Source organism: Carcharhinus amblyrhynchos, chromosome 6, assembly GCF_965287045.1.
Source record: "Carcharhinus amblyrhynchos chromosome 6, sCarAmb.v2.hapA, whole genome shotgun sequence".
NCBI lineage: Eukaryota > Metazoa > Chordata > Chondrichthyes > Carcharhiniformes > Carcharhinidae > Carcharhinus > Carcharhinus amblyrhynchos.
In genome coordinates this window covers 60,574,754-60,602,520 of record NC_137329.1, presented here as the reverse complement: position 1 = coordinate 60,602,520, position 27,767 = coordinate 60,574,754, and the positions used below count along the sequence as shown (strand labels likewise).

Sequence of the window (27,767 nt, the reverse complement as noted above, 5' to 3'; positions counted from 1 at the left end):
TTGCTTACTTCTACTCCTAGTTCCTGTGTTCCTATGTACATAAATAATCATGGATGCATCAAAATCCACTATAAGCTTATGTATTCTATTTGTCCATCCGTGGCTAATATTAATGTAACTAACTTACTGTATAATTTATCAACCACATATGGGACATAAACTTTCCCATCTTTTGAAGCAGGCCATAAGCAGCTTCGTGGCCCATATGTACATTTCATAGCATTTCTGGCGGTATCAGCTAGAATGTCTCCATACTGAATTACTTTACTTCCTGTATGTTCGACTGCAAAATAAGACAAAATCACAAGTTAAAAATATCAAAAGCCCGTAAATGCATAATGAACACTCAATATTCTGAATCACATCATGAAGTAGCAACTAATTTTATACCAGGTCAGAACATCCATTTAGCAAGTTGATCCAACTTTCTAAACATTATTTTTGTTATTCATTCATGTGATGGGGATTCACTGGCTAGACCAACATTCATTGCTCTTGGGAAGGTGTTGATGAGTTGCTTTCATTAACCGCTGCAGTCAATGTGCTGCAGGTACACACACAGTGACTGTGCCGGATTGATAGGGTTGGATTTGCCAATGTTATTTCCAGTGCCTAGATCAATGCTGAATGGTTTCATGCCTTTTTGTAGACTTTACAATCGTTGAATACAATTGAGTGGCTTGCTAGGCCATCAGATTCAAACACATTGCTGTAGGTCTGGAGGTACCAGTAGACTAGACCGGATAAGGATGCCAGGTTTTCTTCCTTATAGGGCATTCTTCTTGCAAATCAATTCATTGCAGAATTTTTATTTTGTTGTTTTTACAGATAGTAAACTCTTTGGGCCAATAGGCATACAGGGACTGGGACCCTTGACCCTCAGGTTAAAAGTATGGTTCTATCAACTGAGCCACCGCAAGCTCTTAAAATCAGGTACCATGGTGGGATTCAAATACAGGTTCCTACAGCATTATCCTAAGTCTCTGGATGACTTGTTCAATAATGCCAATATAATACCACCTTCTCTAAAGTCACCTACACTGGCAACCTAAAACATATTTCTGACTTCTCCAAAATGGAAATAAATCACACGACAGCACGGATTAGTTTCTTAAGTTAAAAGATTAATAGGGCAATATCTTCACAGATAATGCATAGTTTGTTTCATGATTTGTCTGATTAAGCGATCCAGAAAGCATCTATACAAATAACTCATTCACTGCTTAAGTTATGAATATGTGAAATGAATCTGCTGGCTGGGATTTGTCAACAGCAAATCATTCCCAACATCAAACTGGAACTGAGTGTAAAAGAGCTTTAATTTAAACACTTTCCAAGCATTCCAGCTTCATGAAACAAGGACAGTAATTCAATTATTTCTTTATTTAACACTTCTAGTACCAACTCAAACATAAACAGTTGCAATTATTAACTGTCTACTGAACTTTAACTCGAACTGAACATCAATTTCAACTGAACTTTAACTCTTCAACTGCACTTTCACTCTCACTGAAAATCAATTTTAACTATTTAACTGAAAATAGATACTACCGAGTTAAGATAACCTTGACCAAGAAATATCCTCGCTGTAGAATCAATTTTCTTCTCTCTGAAGCATTCTTCAGGGTTTCAAGCTTTGTTGCGATGGTTGGTCTCTTCTGAGTTATTGCTGCCAAACAAAGAACTCACATGTCTTTTATCCACAATTCTCCATTTGCTTCCGAAAGATTCTCTGTCATCCAATCAATTGTGTTACCAGAAACTGATCACATGGCTTGAAAATCCAGTGAAATTACTTTTGAATGACTCCATGATGCTTAGTTCATTTTACATGTCCCATAACAGCCATAAATCAGAGCCACGATGTCTCAATTAATGTAAACATCTTCCTAGATCTGACCAACACAGGAAGCTTCAGATCACAGCTCTCAAGCCAGAGCCTCCTTCTGACCTGTAACTGTTTTTAATATATAAGTTGACCAAAATTCCCAATATGCTTAGCTCTCAGCCAAAATACACGGTAGCACAGTGGTTAGCACTGCTGCTTCACAGCTCCAGGGACCTGGGTTCGATTCCTGGCTTGGGTCACTGTCTGGGTGCTGTTTTCATGTTCTCCTCATGTCTGTGTGGGTTTGCTCCAGTTTTCTCCCACAGTCCAAAGATGTGTGGGTTAGGTTGATTGGCCATGTTAAACTTACCCCTTATGTCCTGAGATGTGTAGGTTAGAGGGATTAGGGGGTAATATATATGGGGGTGGGATGGTGGAGGGTGCAGATTTGATGGACCGAATGGCCTCCTTCTGTACTGTAGGCTTTCTATGATTCTAGAATAGCCATTTTAAAGTCGTTATTGCCATTATTGTTGTTAAAACATTGCTGTAGCCGTTTTTTCTCCATCGGACTGAACACATCTGCTTTCTTTCATTTTGCCTTTTACCATGTGATTTTCACTAAATTCTAAGTCTGTATTAAGAACATACTGCCATTTAGCTCAGAGGAAGCTTTTACTTGGTAAAACCCACTATCAGCCATCAATGCGACATCTATCAATGGCCTATAGAAGATCCTCTTGTTCAAATAGAGAGATTGTGTAACACTGCCAGGATACTTCACTGATTGGGAATGCTATATTATTTGAAGAAATGTTTGACCACCAAGGCAGACCAGCCCCATAGTTCAACAATGCCACCCTGCACATTCTCCTCCAGACCACTAGGGAAATGCAGAAGATACTGTTTCATGAAGACGGCATAAGAAGGCACTCCCACCAAAGTATGACAGTATGGACAAAGGAGGCAAAGAAGGTAAGTAACCGGAAGGGGTTTTCAAACTGCAATCAAGAACAGAAAATGGGTCAATGATCTGCTCTGATCACAAGGGTAAGTGCCAGGTGCCATATTTTCAACAGGGGTTTCCTGTATGGTTATCATTAATTAATATGTGAGAGTGGCAACTATGCAAGAAAGGGAAATACGTGATCTGCCTTAGTGCCACATGGCAACTGAGGCCAAAACATCTGGAAGTATGCCTTCTGTGTGCATTTAGATGCAATGTGTGAATGACAGAAATATATCTATGGAGATGCATGAAGACAAAGGAGTTAAGTGCTATATAGAAAGTAAAAAGTTAATATATTCGCCAGCCAACTTAGCAATACCCATGCTGAGGGGGCCTAAGGATGGGATGCAGCTGTGTTTTGCACCATATTACAGTATCACTGTAATTACAGGCCAAGTTGACCTGCCATTGTTATCTTTGTACATTGTTTTCCAAACACGTGTTTGTGACAAATCTCATGTAAGGTTGTTTGTGCCATACTGTAAAAGAGGGACTTTGACCCAGGTATGTTGGACTTCACATTGGACTGGGATCGCAAACAGTGCCAGGACCATTCAAACTGTAGGCCACCCGTCATTACTAGGGTCCGCAGTGAGACTCATTGTTTGTTTTCATTTCTCTTGATTACTTACTCTTCATTTAATAAACCATTACAATTTTTTAGAGATAACAATTTAGTTTGCTTCTTATTAAACATTATTCTGGATCATTAAAAGGACAAAACAGAACATAATTGGTGCAGTTGGCAGGGCCCAGTAGAATGCTTAAGTGAATGTTTAAGAGAAAGGACAAGCCTGCAGTAACTGAGACTTTCCAGATAGCGGGAATGATCAACAATGCTGAAGGCTTTGGGTCACTAACTAATTGGCTAGCCGAGCTGGGATCTTCGCAGCATTAGAATACTCCCTTAAAACAGAAACAGCTCCCTTGCACTGTGAAGGGCTGTTTGGTGGAAGTGGGCTTCCCCAAATAGAAGGATAGTAATGCATTTACAGCATTAGAAAGATGTGAACAAAAAGAAGAGGGCTGTTCTGGCCCTCTCTGAAAAACACAATGTAACAGTAACTGAGGCAGTCAAAGCAGCCCAAGAAGGGGCTGATAAAGCAGAACAAAAACACATATGCAGGTTAGCTACACCACAACGTAAGCTGATTAGGTCTGATCGGAATCCACATGACTCTCCAGAAAAACAGAGGGAATGGTGGTGGCAAAAAAGGAGAAAAAGGACAAGAATGATGAAACCTGGGTTTATCATGTAAAATTAGTAAAATGAGTGAACAAATTTATAAAGAACAGGAATTACTCATCAGTAACGAAAAAAATGATAAAATGAAAATAATTATGTTCAGAAACATTACAAAAGAAGTTAAGAATGTAAGTTTAAAACTAAGTTTGTTTATTTTATGTGGATGTTTATAGATGTGTTTTATCATTATTTGGGCTATATTTGTTAAGGTTTATCTTTTTGGAGAATTAACCTTGAGTTTTAAATACAGGAATTTATAAGTTTAAAACAGAACAACAGGGGATACTTACATAATTAATTCTGGTTATTCTTGTTTTAAAGCATGTGTTAAGCTTCTTGGTTTGTGTACGCATGACATTTATGGGTGTAAGCTTTAATGTGTTCTGTCTAAGAACATAAGGACATAAGAAATAGGAGCAGGAGTAGGCCATCTAGCCCTTCGAGCCTGCCCCGCCATTCAATAAGATCATGGCTGATCTGAAGTGGATCAGTTCCACTTTCCCGCTTTCTCCCCATAACCCTTAATTCCCTTGTCTGTCAAAAACCTATCTACCCGTGACTTAAATATATTTAGCGAGGTAGCTTCCACCACTTCAACGGGCAGAGAATTCCAGAGATTCACCACCCTTTGAGTGAAGAAGTTCCTCCTCAACTCCGTTCTAAACTGCGCACCCCCCTTATCTTGAGGCTGTGCCCTCTAGTTCTGTTGTCCTTTCTGAGCGGGAAGAATCTCTCTACCTCTACCCTATCCATCCCTTTCATTATCTTATATGTCTCTATAAGATCCCCCCTCATCCTTCTAAACTCCAACGCGTACAGACCCAGTCTATTTAATCTCTCTTCATAGTCTAACCCCCTCATCTCCGGTATCAGCCTAGTGAACCTCCTCTGCACTCCCTCCAAGGCCAAAATATCCTTGCGCAAGTGCGGCGACCAAAACTGCACACAGTACTCCAGCTGCGGCCTCACCAGTGCCCTGTACAGTTGCAGCAAGACCTTCCTGCTTTTATATTCTATCCCCCTCGCTAAAAAGGCCAGCATGACATCCCTAATATTGTGATTTTGTGATCATCGTTTAAATAATTTAAGTCACAGATAAAAAATTGAAGTTTAATTATTAAAACTTTGCTTTCATAAGTAATGGACCTGGATTTATTTCAATAGCAATAATTGATTCCAGGATATTTTGAGAAAAATGTGGGAATTTTAGCCTGGATACAAATTCACACATAGGACAATGAGGTTGTTTTAATTTGCAATGCTTGATTAAAATTTGGGATATTTATAATGATTATGATAAATCCTATGTTGAATTTATCTTGGGCTAAACCTTTTGTCAGTTCAAAAGACACAATTGGCTGAATAAGAAAATTTTGGAATTGGATCCTGAGGGAGAGAGTTTAAAAGGAGAGAGATTGTTAAATAGAAATGATTCCCGGATGTGGGTAATGATGTAATGACATCCATTTGAGAACTTTACTTCACCTCTTTTCAAACTAGCAGAGAATTAACCCTTGTCTATTAACAGCTAAAGTTCACCATGACTGAATATTTTTGAGGGGATCGGGGATTGAAGGTCAGGGAGTCAGCAGTCGAAATGGCAGTTGGAGATGGTAGTATAAGGGATGTCAGAGGTAAGATGACATGGTGGGAAATAGAGCGTGGGGGTGGTCAGAAGTTGGGCCTTGAGTGGTCCATATGAGTCATCTCAGTGTGCCACAAGATTGAACTGAAGCATGTTCACGAACAATGACCCTTGATTGAATACATTTAATGCATGCTGAATATTTCGTAACAAGTGGTGGAGGGAATGAATATTTATAGAAGGGCTATCAATCAAATGGGCTATTTCGTCTTGGATGGTGTGGAAGTGTTAAGAGTAGCACACATCCAGGCAAGTGGCGAGTATTCAATCTCACTCCTGACTTGCGCATTGTGGATGGCTTTGGGGAATCAAGAGGTGAATTAATCACCACAGGATTCCTGACCTTTGACCTGCTCTAATAGCTGCAGTATTTACATGGCTAGTCCAGTCCAGTTTCTGGTCAATGGTAACCCAAAGGATGTTGATAATGTGGGATTCAGCGATGTCAAGGACTGATGGTTAGATCCTCTTGTTGGAAGTGGTCATTGCCTGGCACTTGTAGTGCAAATATTACTTGCCACTTGTCAGCCCAACCCTGACCAGGCCAAGCTTCATTTGGGCACAGACTACTTCAGTATCTGAGGAGTTACAAATATTGTTGAACATTGTGTAGTCATTAGCAAACATCCCCACTTTTAACCTTATGATGGAGGGAAATTCATTGATGAAGTGACTGAATATGATTGGGCCTAGGACACTACCCTGATGAATACCTGTAGTGATATCCTGGAGCTGAAGTGATTGACCTTCAATAACCATAGCCACCTTCCTTTATGCAAGTTATGATTCCAATCAGGGTTTTCACCCTGATTCCCAGTAACTCAAGTTTTGCTGGCAATCATTAATGCTTTACTTGGTCAAATACAACCTTAATATCAAGGCCAGTCACTCCGGGCACACTTCAGGAGTTCAGTTCTTTTGTCCATGTTTGAAGCAAGGCTGTACTGGAGTCATGAGCAAAACCCAAACTGAGTGTCAGTGAACAGGTGGAGGGTATCTTCAATGTAAAGACGGGACTTTGTCTCCACAAGGACCGTGCAATGGTCATTCTTATCTGTACTGTCATGGACAGAGGCATCTGCAGCTGGCAGATTAGTAAGGATGAAGTCAAGTATGCTTTTCTTTTCTGATAGTTCCCTCGCCATCTGCCACATTCCCAGTCCAGCAATCTTTTTGGATGTGGCCAACTCAGTCTGCAGTGGTACTACTGAACAACTCTTGATGTTGGACATTTAAGTCCCACACCCAGAGTACATTCTGTGCTCTTGTCATCCTCAGTGCTTCTCAAAGTGGTGTTTGACACGACGGGGGGTGGTGGTGGTGGTGGTGGGGTATTGCTATTGAAAGGGTACAGAGGAGATTTACAAGGATGTTGCCTGGACTGGGAGGCATGCCTTATGAAGTTAGGTTGAGGGAACTGGGTCTCTTTTCCCTGAGAGACGTAGGTTGAGAGGCGACCTGATAGAGGTTTATAAAATGTTGAGAGGAATAGATAGGGTGGATTCTCAGAGGCTATTTCCCCGGGTTGAAATGGTCGCTACGAGAGGACACAGGTTTAAGGTGCGGGGAGGAAAGTACAGAAGTGATGTTAGGGGTAAGTTTTTCACTCAGAGGGTGGTGAGTGAATGGAATCGGCTGCCGTCAGTGGTGGTGGAGGCGAACTCGCTGGGGTCTTTTAAAAGACTTCTGGATGAGTATATGGGGTTTTATGGGATTGGGGGTTATAGATAGGTGTTGATGTGATCAGCGCAACTCGTGAGCCGAAGGGCCTGTTTGTGCTGTAGTGTTCTATGTTCTATTGATACTTCAGCAGAGGGGTAATGGGCAGGTGGTTTCCTTGCCCATATTTGATCTGGTACCGTGAAACTTCATGCAGACTAGAGTTAATGTTTAGGTTTACCAGGGCAATTCCCTCCCCACTGTATATCAATGCTGCTATCTCTGTCAGTGACACAGGACATACCCAGGAATGGTGCTGGTTATGTCTGGGACATTATCTCTGAGGTATGATTAGAGATCATACCTTAGATCATACCAAAGGAACCCAGTTCCTGTGGTGCCCAACAAGGACAGAAGACCTCGATGGTGCCCTTGGTCACTGCATGCTCCCTCTCTAGGGACACCCAGGCCAATACAAGTCCAACCAGGCCAACAGTTCTGCAGATCTTTCCCGGTGTCCGTCCTACTAAGGGCTCAGATGATGAGTTGCACAAGGGCAGACAAGAGCGTGGGTTTCCTCCGGGTACTCCAGTTTCCTCCCACAGTCCAAAAGTGTGCAGGTTAGGTTGATTGGCCATGCTAAGAAATTGCCCCTTAGTGTCCGGGGATGCGTAGGTTAGAGGGATTAGTGGGTACGTCGGGGTATGGGGGTAAGGTCTGGGTGGGATTGTGTTTAGTGCAGACTCGATGGGCTGAAGGGCCTCTTTCTGAACTGTATGGTGCTATGATTCTATGTTCTATGATTCTACCATTACCAAAGAAACAACAAGCCGCACAGGGAAATCAATTAGAGATTCCCCATGGATCTCATGGGGGTTGTGACATTATGTTTGCTACATTTGCACAAGTTGGGTAGGAGAGTAAGAAAATACAATCTTCCTGCCAGTTGCATATGAACATACAGGATGGTTATGATGAAATGTGAAGCTTTAGAACTGTGATGATTCAAAGTGTGATCCTTTTTGTTCTCCCACAAGTCATTACCATCCACAGATTACAGTCATGGGAAGAACATGCAAACTCCACCTCTGGGAACAAAGAAGCACTGCCCCAGAGAGGACATCCTCATCTGCCTCATCATAATCTCCACCAGCACAGTAACATACTGACAAACCAAGAAGAGATCACCTATGGATTTAGGAGCATGATCTGTTGAGCATGCCACAGGCATAACCCAGCAGCCAAAGGAGGATATGACAGCCAGGTTCACAGACTGCTGAGAGTCAGGCCCCTGCTGAACCCTGCCCTGATGACAGGACTCTGGCCATCGCCATATGAAGGTTACTGGACATCTAGCAAAGTGTAGGGAAATGCCAGGGAGAACGTGCAGCTCCGCACAGGGAACAAGAAACTCCATGCAACCATGAGATGTCTCAGGGATTTGAGTGCTTGGCTTATCCATGTCGAGAATGTTGACTTCTTATCGAGCATTCAATCCATATACATTGAATTGCACTCCATCGTTGGAGCCATTAGCTTAGTTCAGCAGTGACAGGAATACAGGGTCCCTGGATCTCCCTCCAGGAGTCCCTTTTCCTAAGGGTAACTGGGAAATGCATTCATGCACCTAGATGGAGGAGGAACATGTGTCAGATTCCCTAAGGCCTTGGTCTCCCAAGTTTAGTGGAATATCCTCATCCCCTCTACCATTAAGCTCCAGCTGGTGAGGCTGAGGGGTGCCCCTGCACCACTGCAGAAGAATTCCAGGAGGCTAGAAGGTTCCCTCCCTCCACAGGATATCCACTACGGTCATTCAAAGCAATGGACATGGCACTGAGCTGAAAGCCTTCACATTAACTGATGATGTTAGTGCTCCACCCAGATATACTTGTGGCATTGGTCAACCTCCTTTATGTCCATTTGTTTAAAAGACTTTGAATGTCACGTATGTTAACTGTTGCATCCTGGAAGCCATTACTGGTGTAGAACTTGAGTGCTGCTGTAACCCAATGGAGCACTGACATGGGGTTTCCAATTCATGTGAATGAATAATCTGAAATATCTTGGCGAGCGTTTCCTGGGACATCAGCAGACAACTTTGGCATTGCCTCTCTGACATCTGAAAGTAGTCATTTCCTGCCTTCTAGGTGCATTGATATGCTAATGCCCATCTTCACCAAAGCTTCTCCTGGATGTCTGCGTCCATATCACCCATCCACCCTGGTGGTGCCTGCCTGCTGTTGGCCTTATGTCTTTGTTATTAGAACATAAGGGTTCTCCTGCTTTGCTTTCTTTCATGCTCTTGAAATTGCAGGAAAATTGTGTAAGTGAAACAGTAATTATACTGTGTTTAAAGGGCAGACATACTCAGCCATGGTTCTCATCTATTTAACTAATTATTAGAGTCTCTTTAATTGACAACTTATTCATAACATTAATACACCTACCCAAAATTACCTTCCTTCCACTTCATATGATTTATGTTCAGAAAAGCTGTGCTTGAAAGTAGATGATACAGTTCTGCTGAGTGTTACATTCCAATTCGAAAACTGTACTTTTCGCACTACCTCATCATCCTCAAGCTTACCCCAATCACTTTTGACTCACCCAACATGGAACTCCCTGTATTATCCTGGACAATGTTACCATTTCTTTTCCTCAAGTGCCAAACCCACCTACTCTCATTCTGAATCATTCCATTATCCTCCATATGTTTTTGTTCCCATCCATAACGTCTTTCAATATCAGGCTCTGGACCTGCACCTGAACCTAACCTCACTCTCTGTCCACACGCCCATTCCACCACATATCTTTCTGCACCTGATCACCGCATTTAACCAGTCCTCTTCCTTCCAGCTCACTGAGTGTGACAATTTGAACACACACCACCTTGTGGCATGGAGTTCGACATCTTTAAACAAAGCTCACCTTTGCCACAATGGTAAAAAGCTGCTTGATGTCCGCCACATTTAAATAATCATGAACTCAATGCCATGAGATATTTCTGTGTTAACATTATCCTGAGGGTGGACTTTATTGACAACTGTTTCACAGTAATGCATATTCATAGCATGTAAATATATTACAAGTATGAACACGTTATTGGCCAGTGTAATACCTGATATGCCGCAATCATTTTACTGCCTTTATCTCTGCATCTCAACTCTCAATCATGAAATCAAAATTTTGTATCCTGCCTACTTAAATCATCCACATGCAACATGACCTGCCCTTGAAGGCGCCATAACATACCCCAACAGAGCACCATCACTAACTCCAAACTTTGCTTCCTCTTTCACCCAGTATGCCTAATAATGAAGATGTCTGGAATATTCAAACTAGATTTCTCATCCCACCCATTTAGTTTCTTTGAATCCTTTCCAGAGAGAATCCAGGCTTTGTATGCTAGAATGGGATCTGTTATGCATTTGTATCATGGAGTCCTACTGCCACACAATATAAAAAAGGAAGTGGTGTAATGAAATGAAGAGTTGTAAACAGTGACAGAAGCAGCAACCATGGAAGAAATCACACACTACAAATAAAGTTGTTTGTTTTTATCAAAATGCTTTGAAGTGCCAGGTCTCCCAACAAAACTGACAAAGGGGACAATGGACATTCGCTTGCTGAGCTACTCAAAGTAGGAAAAGTTTGGTGAGGAACAGTCAGAAAAAGAAAACCTTACATATGTGCTACAGAGAACAAATGGACTGGTGTAGATGTGAATAAAGGATACTCTGCAAAAACATTATAGAGGTATATGTAGCAAAAGCCAGACTGAAGCTTAAATTAGTGCCTCGTGTATAAAGAAAACCAAGATAGCTGCTGGAAGCGTGGATGTGAAGTTTGCATATGGGAAACCCCATTAGTAAAAAATGGCAGTTGTCAGCATCTTTGGAGCTTTTGACAAAAATTGGAATGATGGAACACTAAGTGTTTTGATTATTTTGCACTGGCAAATAAAATAGAGGAAGATATGGTGCCCACTTTTCTAAGCATGATGGGGAAAAACTTTTAACCTCTTCCGCAGTCCAGTGAAATCTGATAAACTAGGCACTAAAATATTAAAGCAAACTGTAGGTATTTTGCAAGCACATCTTTTGCCTAAACCCTACTTTAGGTTTCATAAAATAAACCAAGAGGAGGGGTAGTCAATTGCACAATTTGTGGCAGTGCTTAAAAGAAGTTCAGAATATTAAGAATTTGGAGATGTGTGCTGGAATTCTACTCACACGACCACCCTGGGCAGATAAGGCTTGCAGAATGGCATTCTCTGTTGCCCTCAGGTGGGACCTTACGACCCTTGGGCGGATAAGGAGATAAAATTCTGGCAGTGTTTCATGATACAACTTGCAACAGATTTGTTTGTGCTCTACTTAGCGAAGCCACGCAAAAATGTCTGTTAACTGAGTGTTAAGACCAAAATCAGAAATTCAAAAGTGTTTTTTGAAGTTAGCCTATACCGTAAGTTTTACATTTGATTTTAGCATGGGTGAGCCTGAGGTATTTCACTTCAGGTTTCTGAGGCTCTCCAGTCTTGGAACTTTCAGAAAGTCTCTGAACAGAGAAAAAGACAGACACACTGTCTTCTTTCACCATTTTCTGGCAACAACTGAGAAACAAAACTAAAACATGGAATGCCCTGTAAAAAAAAAATTCCAAGCTTATCACCTGACCTGTCAATCATCCTTAATCAAGTTCCACTTGGCAATCCCCAAAGAATATTGTATTAATCCAGATTAAAATCAACATATCAACTACACTGTCTCAGCAGCAATAAAGGATCCTGGTTACATTCAACCAGGAAGAGACAGCAGTCTTGCTGGTGCCAGAGATTATTTACAAGGAGAAACTCGAACACGATTCATTTAGACCATCATGGATAGTGCTTAAGAAGTGCACAGGAGAAGTAGTTCCACTGAAGTTTGAAATGGACATGCAATTCAACAAGCAAACAGCAGATTTGTCTCTAATGCAGTGAAGGGAAACTATCCAGCATCGATGGGTCATGCATGACTGAAGAAGATTTAACTGAACTGGGCCGAAGTCAACATGACGACCAATGGAGAATCAGGCCTCACAAAAATTTTGAAAAGCACATTGTTGCTTTTGATGGAGAATTAAGGTGCATGAATGACAGTCAAACTGAAAATTAAAGAAGAAAGCCAAGGAAAATGTTTGTACTATATACAACATCTGTACTATATACAATTTCTGCTGACTGGAGTTTTGAAATCTTTTGATCTGATTTGATTTCACTGAATTAATTACTGTCACATGTATTAGCATACAGTGAAAAATACTGCTTCTTGCACACTATACAGACAAAGCATACTGTACGGAAAGAAGGAAAGGAAAGAGTGTAGAATGTAGTGTTCCAGTCATAGCGACACTGTGGAGAAAGATAAAAATGCGAAGTAGGTCAATTCAAAAGTCTGATAGCAGCAGGGAAGAAACTGTTCTTGAGTCAGTTGTATATGTTCTCAGACTTTTTTATCTTTTTACTGAAGGAAGAAGATGGAAGAGAGAAAGTCCAGGATGTGTGGGGTCTTTGATTATGCTGGCTGCTTTTCCAAGGCAATGGATAGAAGGTTGCTTTGTATGATGGACTGGGCTCCATTCATGATCCTTTGTAATTTATCGTGGTCTTGGACAGAGCAGGAACCATTCCAAGCTGTGATACAACCAGAAAGAATGCTTTCTATAGTGCATCTGTAAAAGTTGATGCAAGTCATAGCAGAGATGCCAAATTTCCTTAGTCTTCTGAAAAAGAAGAGGTGTTGATGGACTTTCTTAACTACAACATCGGCATGAAGGGACCAGGACAAGTTGTTGGTGATTTGGACACCTAAAAACTTGAAGTTCTCAACCATTTCTATTTTGTCCCCATTGATGCAGACAGGGGCATGTCCATCACTATGCTTCCTGAAGTCAATGACTATCTCCTTCATTTTGCTGACGCTGAGGGGCAGATTATTGTCATTAGACCAGTTCACCAGATTCTCTATCTCTTTTCTATACTCCGTCTTATCATTTTTTGAGATCCAACCCACTACTGTGGTGTCATCAGCAAACTTGAAAATTGAGTTGGAGGGGAATTTACCCACATAGATGTATAAGGAATATAGTAAGGGGCTGAGGATACAGCCTTGCGGAGCACCGGTGTTCAAGGTGATTGTGGAGGAAGTGTTGTTACCTACCTTACTGGTTGTGATCTGTGATTCAGGAAGTCTAGGATCCAATTGCAGAGAGAGGAGCCAAGGCCTAGGCCATGGAGATGAGTTTCATAGGAATAATGATGTTGATTACTGACCTCTAATCAATAAGGAGGAGTCTGGCATAACTGTCATTGTTATGTAGGTGTCCCAGGGTTGAGTGCAGGGCAAGGGAATTGGCATCTGCTGTGGACCTGTTGCAGCGATAGGCAAACTGTCATGAATCCAGCAATCTGGGAGGCCAGAATTGATTTCTGCATTGACTAATGTTTCAAAGCACTTTATAAGGATGACTGTCAAAGCCACTGGATGTCAAAACTTGGATGTCACACAGATTGGAAGACCATGATCTGAGAATCCATAAGGACAAATGTGAGTTCTTCTAATATTCTATTTAGTATTTGAGACATGTTATTGATGCCACTAGCCTTCATAAATCTTCTTCAAAGATTAAAGCTATCAGAGAGGTGTCTGCACCTCAGGATATGTGTCAGTTACATTCCTTCCTGGGTTTACTGAATTATTATGGAAGATTCATCCCAAAGTTGGCAACAATTCTGAAACCATTACATAACCTCTTGTGCCAGAACAAGACTTGGAAGTGGTCAGATTAATGTAATAATGCCTTCAGGCAAGCCAAAGAAGATTACTGAACTCTGAAAGTCTCACATGCTTTGATCCTACTTTACCCTTACAATTAGCTTGCAACGCATTTCCCTATGGTATAGGAGGGTGGTCTCCCATATCATGCCATTGAGTGAAGAAAGACGTATTGCTTTTGCTTCTTAAACCTTGAGCAAAGCTGAGGGTAACTATGCCCAGAACAAATAGGAAGTACTTGCAATCATTGTTAGAGTCAAGAAATTCCATCAGTTTCTATAGGGGAGACAGCTTACATTGCTGACAGACAATTATCCACTCACTTCTATTTTTGGCCGACAAACAGGGATTCCATCACTTGTGGCAAGTGGAATGCAAAGATGAGCATTGGTCTTGTCTGCATGTACTTATACCATTAAGCACTGACAATCAAGTCTACATAGTAATGCGATGAACTTTCAAGGTTGCCACTACCAGGCAGTTGCTCAGACTGCTCAAAAGGGAACATTTTCTCCTTTGGACTAGGAGACAATGTACCATTTATTTCTAGGTGAGTGAGAAAACATACTTGGAGCAATCCTGAACTGATGGATGTGGTATGATATTGGGATATGGATATGGTTTAGAGAAGTGGTAGAAGCATTTAGTTGCTTTGGACTTCCTGAATAGATCTTAAGTGACAATGTGCCTCAATTTATCTCACAGGAATTTGAGAACTTCCTACAAGAAAATGGCATTCAACACATTATTTCTGCATCATATCACCTTGCTGCCAATGGATTTATTAGAATACGTCATCCAAACCAAGAAATACTCTGAAAGCATCAACAGAATAAGGTTCATTTATCTAGCGCCTTAACAAATTCTTGCTAGTGGACTGGAATACCACATATTCCACAACCAAAACCTTTCCTGCCTACTCATGATGAAAAGACAGCTGCGTTTCGCATCTGACATTTTAAGACCTCCAAAAACTGGAGATTATGCAGGACCATCAACAAGCATAACTGGAATGATGGAAAGGCAAGGCAAATTATTGAGAACAAGGAGTTTTGTCTCACAAATACTCCACAGAGGAGAAATAAGTTCCTGCAACAGTCATACATGTCTCCTGCACTCTCCAGACCAGAGATGACCTCATCTGGAAGAGACATGCAGTCAAATTTCTGGCTTGAAAAAACAGATTTGCCAAGAACGCAGCTTGTGAAAAATTTTTATCTGAGACTTACAGAGTTGCCTGATCAGGACTTTTCTATAAAGTTGACACCAGTCCACATCATTTTGAAATCAATACCTTACCCTATATTCAGACGCAGAGACAATATCTGATCTCTATGTTAATGCTGGTTAAACCACTCACCAATGACATCAGTGGGAAGGTGACGATGCCCAAGGTTCGCTGTCAAACATTTCAAGAGCGACAACCTCCAGACCGGCTGACTTAGTAATAATGACTGATTTACTGACTATGGTTCATACTCAACTGTTTAGGTAACATCCAAGTTAAGAGGGGAGAAAATGTTATGTATTTCTATGTATTGGCTCATGTTGAGCTCTGCTAATAGTAATGTAGTAACGTATGCTGAAGAAATTATTTCATGAGGATTATTATTTCATTATTTCAAGGAGCAAAGACCATGGATGAAATCACACACAAGTAAAATTTTGTTCTTTTTGGTCAAATTGCTCCCAAGAGTCTTGTCTCCAAATATGCAACAGGATTTGCAATGGTTGAGCTACAAAGGAATTGCTAAAGCTTAACTATTTGTAGTCTGATTGAATATCTTTCATTCTTCACTGTGAGGACATAGCACATCTTTTTAGATAGAATTTCCATTATCTTCACTGAGGACTTATTTTTGTCTAGATCACAAAAGGTTGAAAAAATTGTGCGAAGTTGGCTTCTGGCCATCTATTGCCAGAAGTTGAACCCCTCTTTGATTAGACATTTTACTGATCTTAGTAATGTTACAATGTTTTGTGAACAAGTATGTAGAATCAAATACAGACAGTCCTTGGACTTACGACACATTTGATTCTGAAAACAATGTGTTCTGATCCCAATTGATGTTATAACCGGATGGGAAGATCCCCGGGTGGAACTGTAATTCAAAAGACCTGTAACTTTTACTTTTTTTAGAAAACGTGGATGAACAGATCACAGGACTGCTAATTAGTTTTTAATTAAAAAAATTAAACATGAAAAGTTGGATTATGGTAGAATACTCCTTTACTTCTCTTTCAGCTTCACAAATATACATAGAATTTAAGGTTAAAACTGATTACGAATAATACCTTAACGGTCTTATTAACACAAAGTCCCTTTGAACACAAAAACTGGCTGTGGAAAAACACACTCCGCTCTGAACCCAAATAAATGTCTGTGGATTTCTCCTCAAAATATCCCACCGATGATTGTTATACTTTGTCCACTAAACACTGGCTTCCACGAGTGATTTTAAATTCCACTTTCAAAACGACACACTTTCCAATCTTCTTTTAAATAGTGCTTTCTCTCAGTTGTTCAACAAACAACTGAGAGAATACAGATTTTACACCTTTCTCCTTCAGTACTTAGAACATAAGAACATAAGAAATAGGAGCAGGAGTACGCCATCTAGCCCTTCGAGCCTGCCCCGCCATTCAATAAGATCATGGCTGATCTGTCGTGGCTCAGTTCCACATTCCCGCCCTCTGCCCATAACCCTTAATCCCCTCGCTTATCAAAAACCCATCAACCCGCGTCTTAAAAATATTTAGCGAGGCAGCCTCCACCACTTCAACGGGCAGAGAATTCCAGAGATTCACCACCCTTTGAGTGAAGAAGTTCCTCCTCAACTCTGTTCTAAACTGCCCCCCCTTTATCTTGAGGCTGTGACCCCTAGTCCTACTGTCCTTTTTGAGTGGGAAGAGTCTCTCCACCTCTATCCTATCCATCCCATTCATCATCTTATATGTCTCAATGAGATCTCCCCTCATTCTTCTAAACTCTAACGAGTACAAGCCTAGTTTATTCAGCCTCTCCTCATAGCTCAACCCCCTCAACTCCGGCATCAGCCTAGTAAACCTCCTCTGCACTCCCTCCAGGGCCAAAATATCCTTGCGTAAGTGCGGCGACCAAAACTGCACACAATACTCCAGCTGCGGCCTCACCAATGCCCTATACAGCTGCAGCAAGACTTCCCTACTTTTATATTCAATCCCCCTCGCTATGAAGGCCAGCATCCCATTAGCCTTCCTGACCACCTGCTGCACCTGCAGGCTGGGTTTTTGTGACTCACGCACAAGGACCCCGAGGTCCCTCTGCACCGTCGCCTGCTGCAGTTTTTCGCCACGTAAGTAATAGTCCTTCCTACCATTATTCCTACCAAAGTGGACAACCTCACATTTGCCAACATTAAATTCCATTTGCCAGTTCCTGGCCCATTCGCCCAGCCTATCTAGATCCTTCTGCAGACTCTCCACACCCTCCGCACAATTTGCCGTTCCACCAATCTTGGTGTCATCAGCAAATTTCGACACCATACACTCGGTTCCCTCCTCCAGATCATTTATATAAATGGTAAATAGCTGAGGCCCCAGCACCGACCCCTGGGGCACTCCACTAGTCACCAACCGCCAATCCTAATAGCATCCATTAACCCCCACTCTCTGCCTCCTATTTGACAACCAATCCTCTATCCATGCTAACACCCTACCCCCAGCTCCATGCCCCCTTACCTTCTGCAATAACCTCTTGTGAGGTACTTTGTCAAACGCCTTCTGAAAATCAAGAAAGTTCTTTGGCTTCATGTTGCTTTTACTATCAATTCTCAGACTATGTTACAATGGCATCAAATGTTCAATTTATTGTGAGGTCTGCTTTCCCACTTTAAATCTAATCACTGAAGTTGTCTCCTTAACTCAGCATTCTTCTCAGCTCTGTCTGTCTGTACTGAACAGTTTTCTGTTCTAGTCCTGTCAGCCTCAGATTTCTTAAGACATACTTTTTATCCCAGTTTTCTAGTTATCTGGCCTACTTTGGGAAGTCTGCCTCTTTGCAGTTCCCTTGTCCTGTCCAGCTTGTCTTTTCCTGTCAGAGTTGAGAGATGTTCACTCCCCGATTTCTTATCTTAAAGCAACGTGCTAAGCAACAACCATTTACTTCTGGTACTTGTTATGATATAAGCCTCTTTAAGCACAATAGAAACACATTAGTCCAGGATGAATTTAACTACAATTTTACACAGAACATTAAATTAAACTCACTTAAAACTTTACCTGATTTTTAATGTTTACCAATAAAAATATAAATCTTCTAACACTACCTTTGTTTTGCTAACAGAAGTCCTAACCGATTTTCCCATCAGAACAATGATATAAATTTGATTTGATTTATTATTGTCACATGTACTAACATGCAGTGAAAAGTATTGATTCTTGCACGCTATACAAACAAAGCATACCATTCCTCGAGAAAGAAACAACAGACTGCAGAGTGTGGTGTTACAGTCATAGCTAGGGTGTAAGGAAAGATCAACTTAATGCAAGGTAAGTCCATTCAAAAGTCTGACGCAGCAGGGAAGAAGATATTCTTGAGTCGGTTGGTACATAATGTCACTTTTGTAATTTTTTCCCAATGGAAGAAGGTGGAAGAGAGAATGTCCAGAGTGTGTGGGTTCCTTAATTACACTGGCTGCTTTGCTAAGTTAGTAGGAAGTACACACAGAGTAAACAGATGGTAGACTGGTTTTCATGATTGATTGGGCTACATTCACGACTTTTTGTAGTTCCTTGTGGTCTTGGGCAGAGCAGAAGCCATACCAAGCAGTGATACAACTAGAAAGAATGCTTTCTATGGTGCATCTGTAAAAGTTGGTGAGAGTCATAGCTGAGGTGCCAAATTTCCTTAGTCTTCCGAGAAAATAGAGGCATTGGTGGGCTTTCTTAACTATAGTGTCGGCATGGGGTGACCAGAATAGACTGTTGGTGATCTGGACGCCTAAAAACTTGAAGCTCTCAACCCTTTCTACTTCATCCCCATTGATGTAGACAGGGTCATGTTCTCCTTTACGCTTCCTGAAGTCGGTGACAATCTCCCTCATTTTTTGTTGACATTGAGGGAGATTATTGTTACCGTACCAATTCACCAAATTCTCTATCTCATTCCTGTACTCTGTCTCGTCATTGTTTGCGATCCAACCCGCTATGGTGGTGTCATCAGCAAACTTGAAAATCAAACTGGAAGGGAATTTGGCCACAGTCATAGATGTGTAAGGGCTATTGTAGGGGGCAGAGAAAACAGCCTTGTGGGGCACCTTGTGGGGGATTGGTTCCTGAACCAAGATTGGAAATAATTTATGGAACATCCAGCAACATTAAATGCACTCAACTGTTGTCTTATCAATTCGCTGAAGTGGCTGTTGATGACTACATGCCACAGCACACATTCCTTGGTTAGTGCGGAGGTATAATGAAGCCATCAATCACTGTCAGTTGTCTGTTTAATATTGAGTTTCTGCAAGTCTGAGTGTATATTAAATGCATTAAAATTGTGATGGTTGTGCAAAAAAATCCAGAATAAAACACTCACTTCCAACTTAATAAAGATGGGTCAACCTGTCCAGTCATACAGACGTGCGGCACAGAACATCAATGCACACATATAAAGGTGATTGTGTGGCGTCATAAAATCAGAACCAATGTTGGAAACTGAATGGGGAATGCGATTCTCCCATGTGCTGCGCTGATATTTTAGCGCAATGAGCAGGGAGAATTACGTGTGGACCAATTCGCAGGAGTCATGCTTGTGTTCCCACCATGTGCGCATCTCTGAGTGCCAGATATCCAGTGCGGTAGGGACTACGCTGAAAACTGGTGGGAACAGCAGATAAGTGATTTAAATTTTATTTGAATGTTATTTAAATGTGATTAGCGGCCCGGGACTGAAGTCTCTGGGCCCATGAGCATTTCCCCCTCCCACCAGTACAATTTCACTCTGGCGGGGTTCAGATTAGCTTTCCACTTTTTGGGGAAGAGATCCCACTGGAGTCAAGGGAGACAATCAGAGTACCTCAGGTGGTCAGACGTAGGGGGAGTGGTGTCCCCTGGGCATCAGCACCCTGGCAGTGCCAGAGGGGCAAACTGTCCATGTCCAGGGGCATTTTGGCACTGCCCACTGGGCATGGGGCAGTGCCAAAGGAGCGCGGCCTAGGGCAAGGCCTGGGGGACGATCCATGGAGGTGAGGGTCCTGCTGCCACTCTGCATGGGGATCGATCGGGACTGGAGGGAGGCCACTGGTCGGGGAGAGGTGAGGAGTGGTCTGCTGGGGAGGGGAGGGGCCTGTTGGGGGGTGGTTTATGAGGGGGCTGTTGGAGATCTGTGCGCTCCAGGACGGGAGTTTCGGGGCTGGCCATCAAATGGACAGAGGGGCTGCAATTGGGCCGTGGGGGATGTTGGAGGGGCAGCACTGCAGGGGTCCTGAGTGGCCAGCAATCGAGCTGATCAGCAAACTGCAGGCTGACAGTTCCCGGCCACTGCGTATGCGCAGAGGCCCAGAACTGTCAACATCCGGCGTGAATAGACCTCACCCCCGAGCTTTTCATGACATTCACGATTGTGACTTCTGCATCGCATAGTGTGGGAGATTTGAGTGTAAACTCCCACTGAGAAATCCATTGCAGTATTTCCACAACTTCAGCACTTAGAACTTTTTTTGTGAGAATCGTTCCCAGGGTGTCAATTTATAAATGTTACAAAGTCATGGATCAACTGTATTCATAAGGTAAGGGATTATTTTTCCATTCTTCTCATAATTTTTAGCAAAATAAGTACATGGTTTGTCTCTCAATGAAATGGGCATTAAACTCAAATCATTGAAACACCAGCAAAATCTTCATGTGGTGCAACAAGAACTGCCCATTCAGGATCAAATCTTTGACAAAGATGAGAATGTGAAATAATTTTATTTTGCATTGCTAGCTCAGGTAAAGAACAAAGGGCCAGAAAAGCTGCATATTACTGTACCATGTCTGCACCCATTCTGGATTTTGTATCGTTTCTGCCAGGGAAACAAGAGAATTATACTATTCTTATTAAAAGATCTGGGAGTGTTCATACCTACATAAAAGTTGTGCCATCGACACAGTGTTGTATTGTACAGTACAGTATGGTATTGTATCAGAAAAATTGGAACAGTGAGTTGCATAGAATCAACTATCAAATGCTGTGTGGCTATACACAAAAGTAAAGACAATACGTAATCAGTGTTGATGGAATTAATGTCAGACCTAGAAATTCCAAGATTAATTGGTACCTCATCAAAGAACCATATTTTCTGGTTATCCTGGAGGTCTCCCTAAATTAGCAATTCTTCAATCCTTTCAGGAAGTGCAATGGTTTGGATCAATGTTTGATCATTCTGAAAGGAAGTTGTCTATTTATTACTCCCGAGATGGTCCAGGTGTTTTCTCACAACTTTGTCTGCACTTGGGCCTGACAAGGGCCCCATTTTTTCTTTTATAATCATGGGGACACAACGGAGACCATGCCCAAAGTTCCTTATGTGGATCAGGTGGCTGGTTTTGAACATTTTCAGAACTTGCAGAATCATAGTTCTATTGATTCTCATGTGGGGACTCCACGCTCCCTATTAGCTTTTGGAATAGTAGGCTAATCTTAGGACATAGAACATAGAAAACCACAGCACAAACAGGCCCTTCGGCCCACAAGTTGCACTGATCATGTCCCTATCTACTAGGCCTACCTATAACCCTCAATCCCATTAAATCCCATGTACTCATCCAGAAGTCTGTTAAAAGACCCCAACGAGTTCGCCTCCACCACCACCAATGGCAGCCGATTCCACTCACCCACCACCCTCTGAGTGAAAAACTTACCCCTGACATCTCCTCTGTACCTACTCCCCAGCACCTTAAACCCGTGTCCTCTCGTAGCGACCATTTCAGCCCTGGGAAATAGCTTCTGAGAATCCACCTGATCTATATCTCTCAACATCTTGTCTGAAACCTCCTTCCCATTAACAATTTCGCTGGAATGATTCATGTCATTGTATGAGGAGTAGTCCTATGGGTGAATAAAAATCATGGCAGTTTGGTCTCTATGGACGTTGCAGGTTGTGTCTTCATGCCAAGCTTAAAAGTCTTCACTGCCTATTCAGCCAATTCATTCAGTGATAGGGTGCTGTCCTAACGTAGCTGATTCCATTATAAAGCATGAAGGTCTATGACATGGTACTTGTAAAGACAGTGCCTTTTTCAAAACCCAGGACTTCAGGTATCCTGTGCACGCAGAAAAATTGTTGCAGTTTCTCAATGGTAGCACATGAGGTGTTGGAGTTCAAGCAATGTATTCCAACCATTTGGAGTGCGCGACAAACATGATTAAGAACATGGAACCCATAATAATACTGGGGAAATCCACATGCACTTGGCCCAGGGCCTACCAGGCCACTCCGTGGATCTTGTTTTTGATTCTCCTGGCACGACTCACACTACCTGACTAAGTGAGTAATGCCTGTATCAAGAGCGGGCCACCATAAGTGGTTGATGCCTAGCATTTTGATTTTTGAAATCCTAAGGTGCCCATGGTGTAATTCCATAATTGGTGTTGCCCTGGGCTAGGGACAACTACATGGGATCCCCAGAGGATGATATCTTCCCTCAACACAACTCGTCTTACTTCATCAAATTGGGTTTCATTTCATCTGAGAGCTGTCCTCTGAATCCTCCATGTAATATTACAGATTTACTTTAGATAGGACTGGGTCTTTTTGTGTTTAGTCCTCGATTTTCTTACAAACACTGGAAGAGCATCCAAAGAATTAGAGTCACAATGACCTCTTCCACAGCCGGCCATGAAGCTGGGCAGATGAATCAATGCATCAGCGTTAGCTATCCAAGTCCCAGGCGGTACTCTAGGAAGTGTCCATAAATCACCAGTACCAAGGCTGAAGCTGGGTGGAGGCAATGAGGAATATTGCCTTGTCTTTTTTAAAAAAGTTTCTCAGCAATGGTTTATAATCAGTTACTATGATGAAGCGTCTACCTGTAGACGTATTGATAGAAGTTATTAACTTCTAAGACAACTGTCAACCCATCTTTCTTGAGTTGGGACTATCTTCAAGAGGGTACTAGATGTGTATACACTGGATTCTCTGTTCCATCTTTTTAGCAGTGTGCCAGTACTGTCCCAATCCCATAAGGGATGCATCTCATTTTAGGATAAGGATCCTTTTGGGTTTAAAATGGGCCAATAAATTATGGAGGACAAAAGCTGCTAATTAACACTGTTAAAAATCTTCAGATGCAGCTCTCCCCATAAGACTAGATCCTTGTCCCTGTACAATGATGAATGGAAGTTGAGCTGAGTGCTGTCTATAAGTCACTCGGGGTACCCAGTACCCTTTATCTATAATGGTTCCCCTGTGTAGCCTGGCCTTGATGTCTTCCAAGCTCAAGAGCTGAATACCACCACGGAATACCACCAGAGGCAATAATAAGTCTACACCCTGATAGTGGAAACAGCAACCCCCAAATCTACCTTTTAAAGAGTGGCCATTTACTAAAAATTCTACCATTACGTGCATATGCTTTGTCATAGGGATACGATTTAATTGCATTGTTCCTGTTCCTGGTGATAGGTATACCGACAAGGTACGGTCTAGTACTGGCCTTGGCCCCTTTTCAAAACAATATGCGTTTGACCGTCCCTATATTTTTCCAAGCAGAAAATCCTGCCCATTAACTAAACATTCTCCAAAAAATACATCAAAGTTAGTTATGGATGACTAAATGCCTAGTCACAGCAGAGCAATTCGTCTGATTTCCAATAAAGCATTAATCTTGAATGGCACTGCGTATGCAGTGAATAACCAACAGCAGACTGAGTCACTGGCACCCTCCACTTGAGTGTTGAGGCTATGGGAGTACATGGGAATGGATTTATTTGAATTTTAAAAAAAAGTTTTCACCATTGTCTTACTTCAGGTTATCTGAAGTAAATAGATTGCACAACATTATGGTAGAGGCCATCATTCAATCTTTGAAAAGAACCTTTGCAACACATAGCATCTTGGATAGTGTGTTATCAGACTACAAACTTCAGTTTGCAAATGAGTTATTCCACAACTTTATGCAATGATGCAGTTTCATCTGATTAGTTTATCTAGTTATCCTTAGTTGAACAGAAAAGCAGAAAGCGAGACCAAACAATCAAGGAATAAATGAAAAAGAACAAAGATATTGGCTGAGGTTTTGCGATTCCGTTTGTGTTAGCTGTAAATGATGGCTGACATGCAAAATATTATGAGTGCCGAAAAGTACAATTTGTGCCAGCAAGATTTCCTGAAGCCAATAGTGCCCTCTGCCCCCGCCCCACGCAACCCCTCCCCACAGTGACTTAAAAAGGTCCTGACATGAAAAGTCCGGAACCACACTGGCAGGCCTCCCCACTGTAACCTCCCCCCACCCTGAAAGGCCCAGCCTCGATGTGTGACGTCAGGTTAGTGCAGCATACAACACCTTTTTAAAAACAGGAAACTAATGAATTCACTTGCAAGGGGAGTTCAGAGTGTGCAGTTTGCCACTGGCCACCAGGGAGTCCAAAGGGCGATGGACACTGGAGAAATCAGAAGAGGGGGAGAGGAAAGGGGCAGTTTCAAATCCAGCACAGGGATAGCACTTCGGGGTGGGAGACATACTGAGTTGAAGGAAAGTTGTGTAATTGTGGGGGTCTTCCTCATTTTGGGGGGGGTGGTGAAAGCAGATATGGCATGAGACGGCAGAGGAACTTCAGTCTTTCTTGGAGAAAGGGGGATGATTTGAACCCATAAATGGGAAAAGGGGGAGCAGACACAACGACGAGAGGGGAGGAAGCCACTTTTAGAGAGTGTTTGCACCAGAATGGTGAGGGATGCATTGGGGTTGCGGTGCAGGATATGGTGGGGAAAGCATGAGGCCTGCAGTGTGGGGGATAGTGGGGAAAGCACTGGGGCTGCAGTGCAGGGGGTGATGATGATGAAGAAAGCACTAGGTCAGTAATGCGGGGGATAGTGGGGCAAGCATAGGATCAGCAGTGCAGGAGGGAGGGTTGGGGGGGGTGGTGCGGGGGATAGTGAGGAAAGCATCAGGGCTGCAGTGCAGGGGATGGTGAGGAAAGCATTGAGTGAGCAGTGCATGGGATGGTGGGGAAAGCACTGAGTCAGCCGTGCAGGGGATGGTGAGGAAATCACTGGGTCAGCAGTGCACGAGATGGTGAGGAATGCACTGGGTCAGCAGTGCACAGGATGGTGAGGAATGCACTGGGTGAGCAGTGCAGGGGATGGCGGAGAAAGTACTGGGTTAGCAGTGCAGGGGATGGAGAAAGCACTGGGTCAGCAGTGCAGGGGATGGTGGAGAAAGCACTGGGTCAGCAGTGCAGGGGATGGTAGGAAAAGGAATGGGTCAGCAGTGCAAGAGATGGTGGAGAAGACACCAAGGTTGCAGTTCGAGGGGATGGAGAGGGGTGGTGTTGGAAGGGTGAGATCATTGTGGGTGGGGGTGCGGCAGATGTGGCATGAGAGGGCAGAGGAACTTCAGTCTTTCTTGGAGAAAGGGGAATGATTTGACCCCATAAATGGGAAAGAGAGGGGCAGCCCCAACGACAAGAGGGGAGGAGGCCACTTTTAGTTTACCCACCCTGAGGATGAAATCTTCAGTTGATTGTTTTCTGTCTTACTGAACGGCCCTGGAAGTGAAGCAAAATGTTTGTATTGGTGAGTGGGTGGGTATACTGCAGGCAAGGACTGTAGGATCCATAACAATGGGAGAGAGCTGCCACTGAATTCATGACAAAGAATGTTAACTGAGAACCATGGCATCACTGTGCTCACCACTGCCTGCCAGATTATCCTAATTTGAAGAAATCAAATAGCCAATTAAACTAAATCGAATAAACTGATGGGATTTGAACCAATGTCCCCAGAGCATTAGCCCTGACCTTTGGGTTACTAGGCCAGTGACATGACCACAATACCATCATCTCCCCTGCTGCCAGATTTTTTTAAGCACCTGCCAAAAATTCCTATTTTATATATTTCAAATAATGAATTAAACTAAATAAAACAAACAAATCAAAGGAACAGCTCCTTCAGAGATATTGCCTGAAACGAAAAACAAATCACAAATGAAGCTTAAAAACCAAAGTAATACATGATTAAGGAGGCAGAATAAGGCACCCCAGTCCCTAGCTACTCAATGGGCCCAGAAAGCCTAGATGGGTGCATGTTCCATCTCTAGGGATACTGGACCGCAAATGTAGCTGCGGTTATTTCCAGAATACCAACCCATAAACAGTGCTTAACTTTGACAAATGAGGCAATTGTGTCCACTAATTCAGTCTTGATGGGCTGAATCTTCCCAAAAACTTCTAAGGGTGGAATTTAATGAAAAAAATTCTGAGTGCCAAACCAGTGGGAAAATGGGAGAGTTTCAGACTCATTCTTTGAATGAATTTGAAAGTGCAATCTTATGGCACTTAGTGCAAAGAAAAACCAGGATGTGATTCTCACCAGCAGGGCCGGTGGGATGGTGGGGAATGTGCAATTCACCAGTGAAACCGGTTGCTGAGCTCTAGGGCTGCCACTTCGCAAGCGCCCTGATTTCCCACTGACATCAGAACCTAGCGCCCTTCACTCTTCAAGGGTATTACGGCCTCCACACTGGCTGAGCCCCCCTTCCGATTGCCTCCTGACAGTGTTCCCCAACGACCCCCCAATCACCCCCCCCGGCAGAATTCCCCTTCCTATTCCCCCCTATCCCAGCAGAGTTTCCCTCCCAACCCTGCAGAGCTCCCCACTTGTCCCACCCCCACCATGGCTCTACCCTCTGGCTCCATCCAGCTCTGGCTTCACCAAGACTCAGGCTCCACACTCTTGCCACTTGCACAGTCATGGTACTTGATGAGAAGTGCCAGGGTGCCAGCCAAGCACTACCAGGCTGATACTGCCCCATGAGCACTGCCAGGCCCTGCCCCAAATACATGAAGTCTTCAATTGCCCCATTGATGGGGACCATACATAATTCTCATCAGGGAGAACCTCAATCGGTGTGGTGGCACAAGTAAGTGAGCCTGGACAATGGCGTCTGGGAGTCATTAATGACATGGTCATTAATAGTTAAAACAGCTTTGCGCCCTTTCTGGGCATAAAATTAACTTTGCCAGCAAAATAATACCGGTAAGGCTGGTGGAGGTGAAAAACAAGGCATGAATCTGATGTTTTGCTTCCCGTCCGATCTTAGCACTTCGCCCCGCTAAAAGTCGGGTGGGATGAGGTCGGAAGATAGCAGGCTAAGTGTTATAAAAGTGTGAAAATAGGAGTGTTCCATACAGATCTTTTAGGAGGGTTTCGCACTGCAATCTTCTGTCACTGTCACTTTTTCCGACAACTGGCAGCTTTGTGCTGGTAGGGTGGGGTGGGGAAGTAGAATTGGAAGTAGAACCAGCTGTCATCCTTCTAGCGCTGAGACAAGAAAAACAATGTATGGCACATAGCACTCTCAAGGCAGGAGCAGAACCCCAAGGAAGG

The 27,767-nt window shown here is 42.8% G+C and overlaps 1 protein-coding gene across 1 annotated transcript in view; it reads right to left on the bottom strand.

The window, feature by feature from the left end:
• Positions 1 to 27,767, bottom strand: part of LOC145344338 (astacin-like metalloendopeptidase) — a 346,104-nt gene that overhangs the window by 308,302 nt on the left and 10,035 nt on the right. The window contains 2 exon segments of the mRNA XM_080191468.1: positions 128 to 283; positions 1,818 to 1,867. Coding sequence (XP_080047594.1) covers positions 128 to 283; positions 1,818 to 1,867 — 206 coding nt within the window.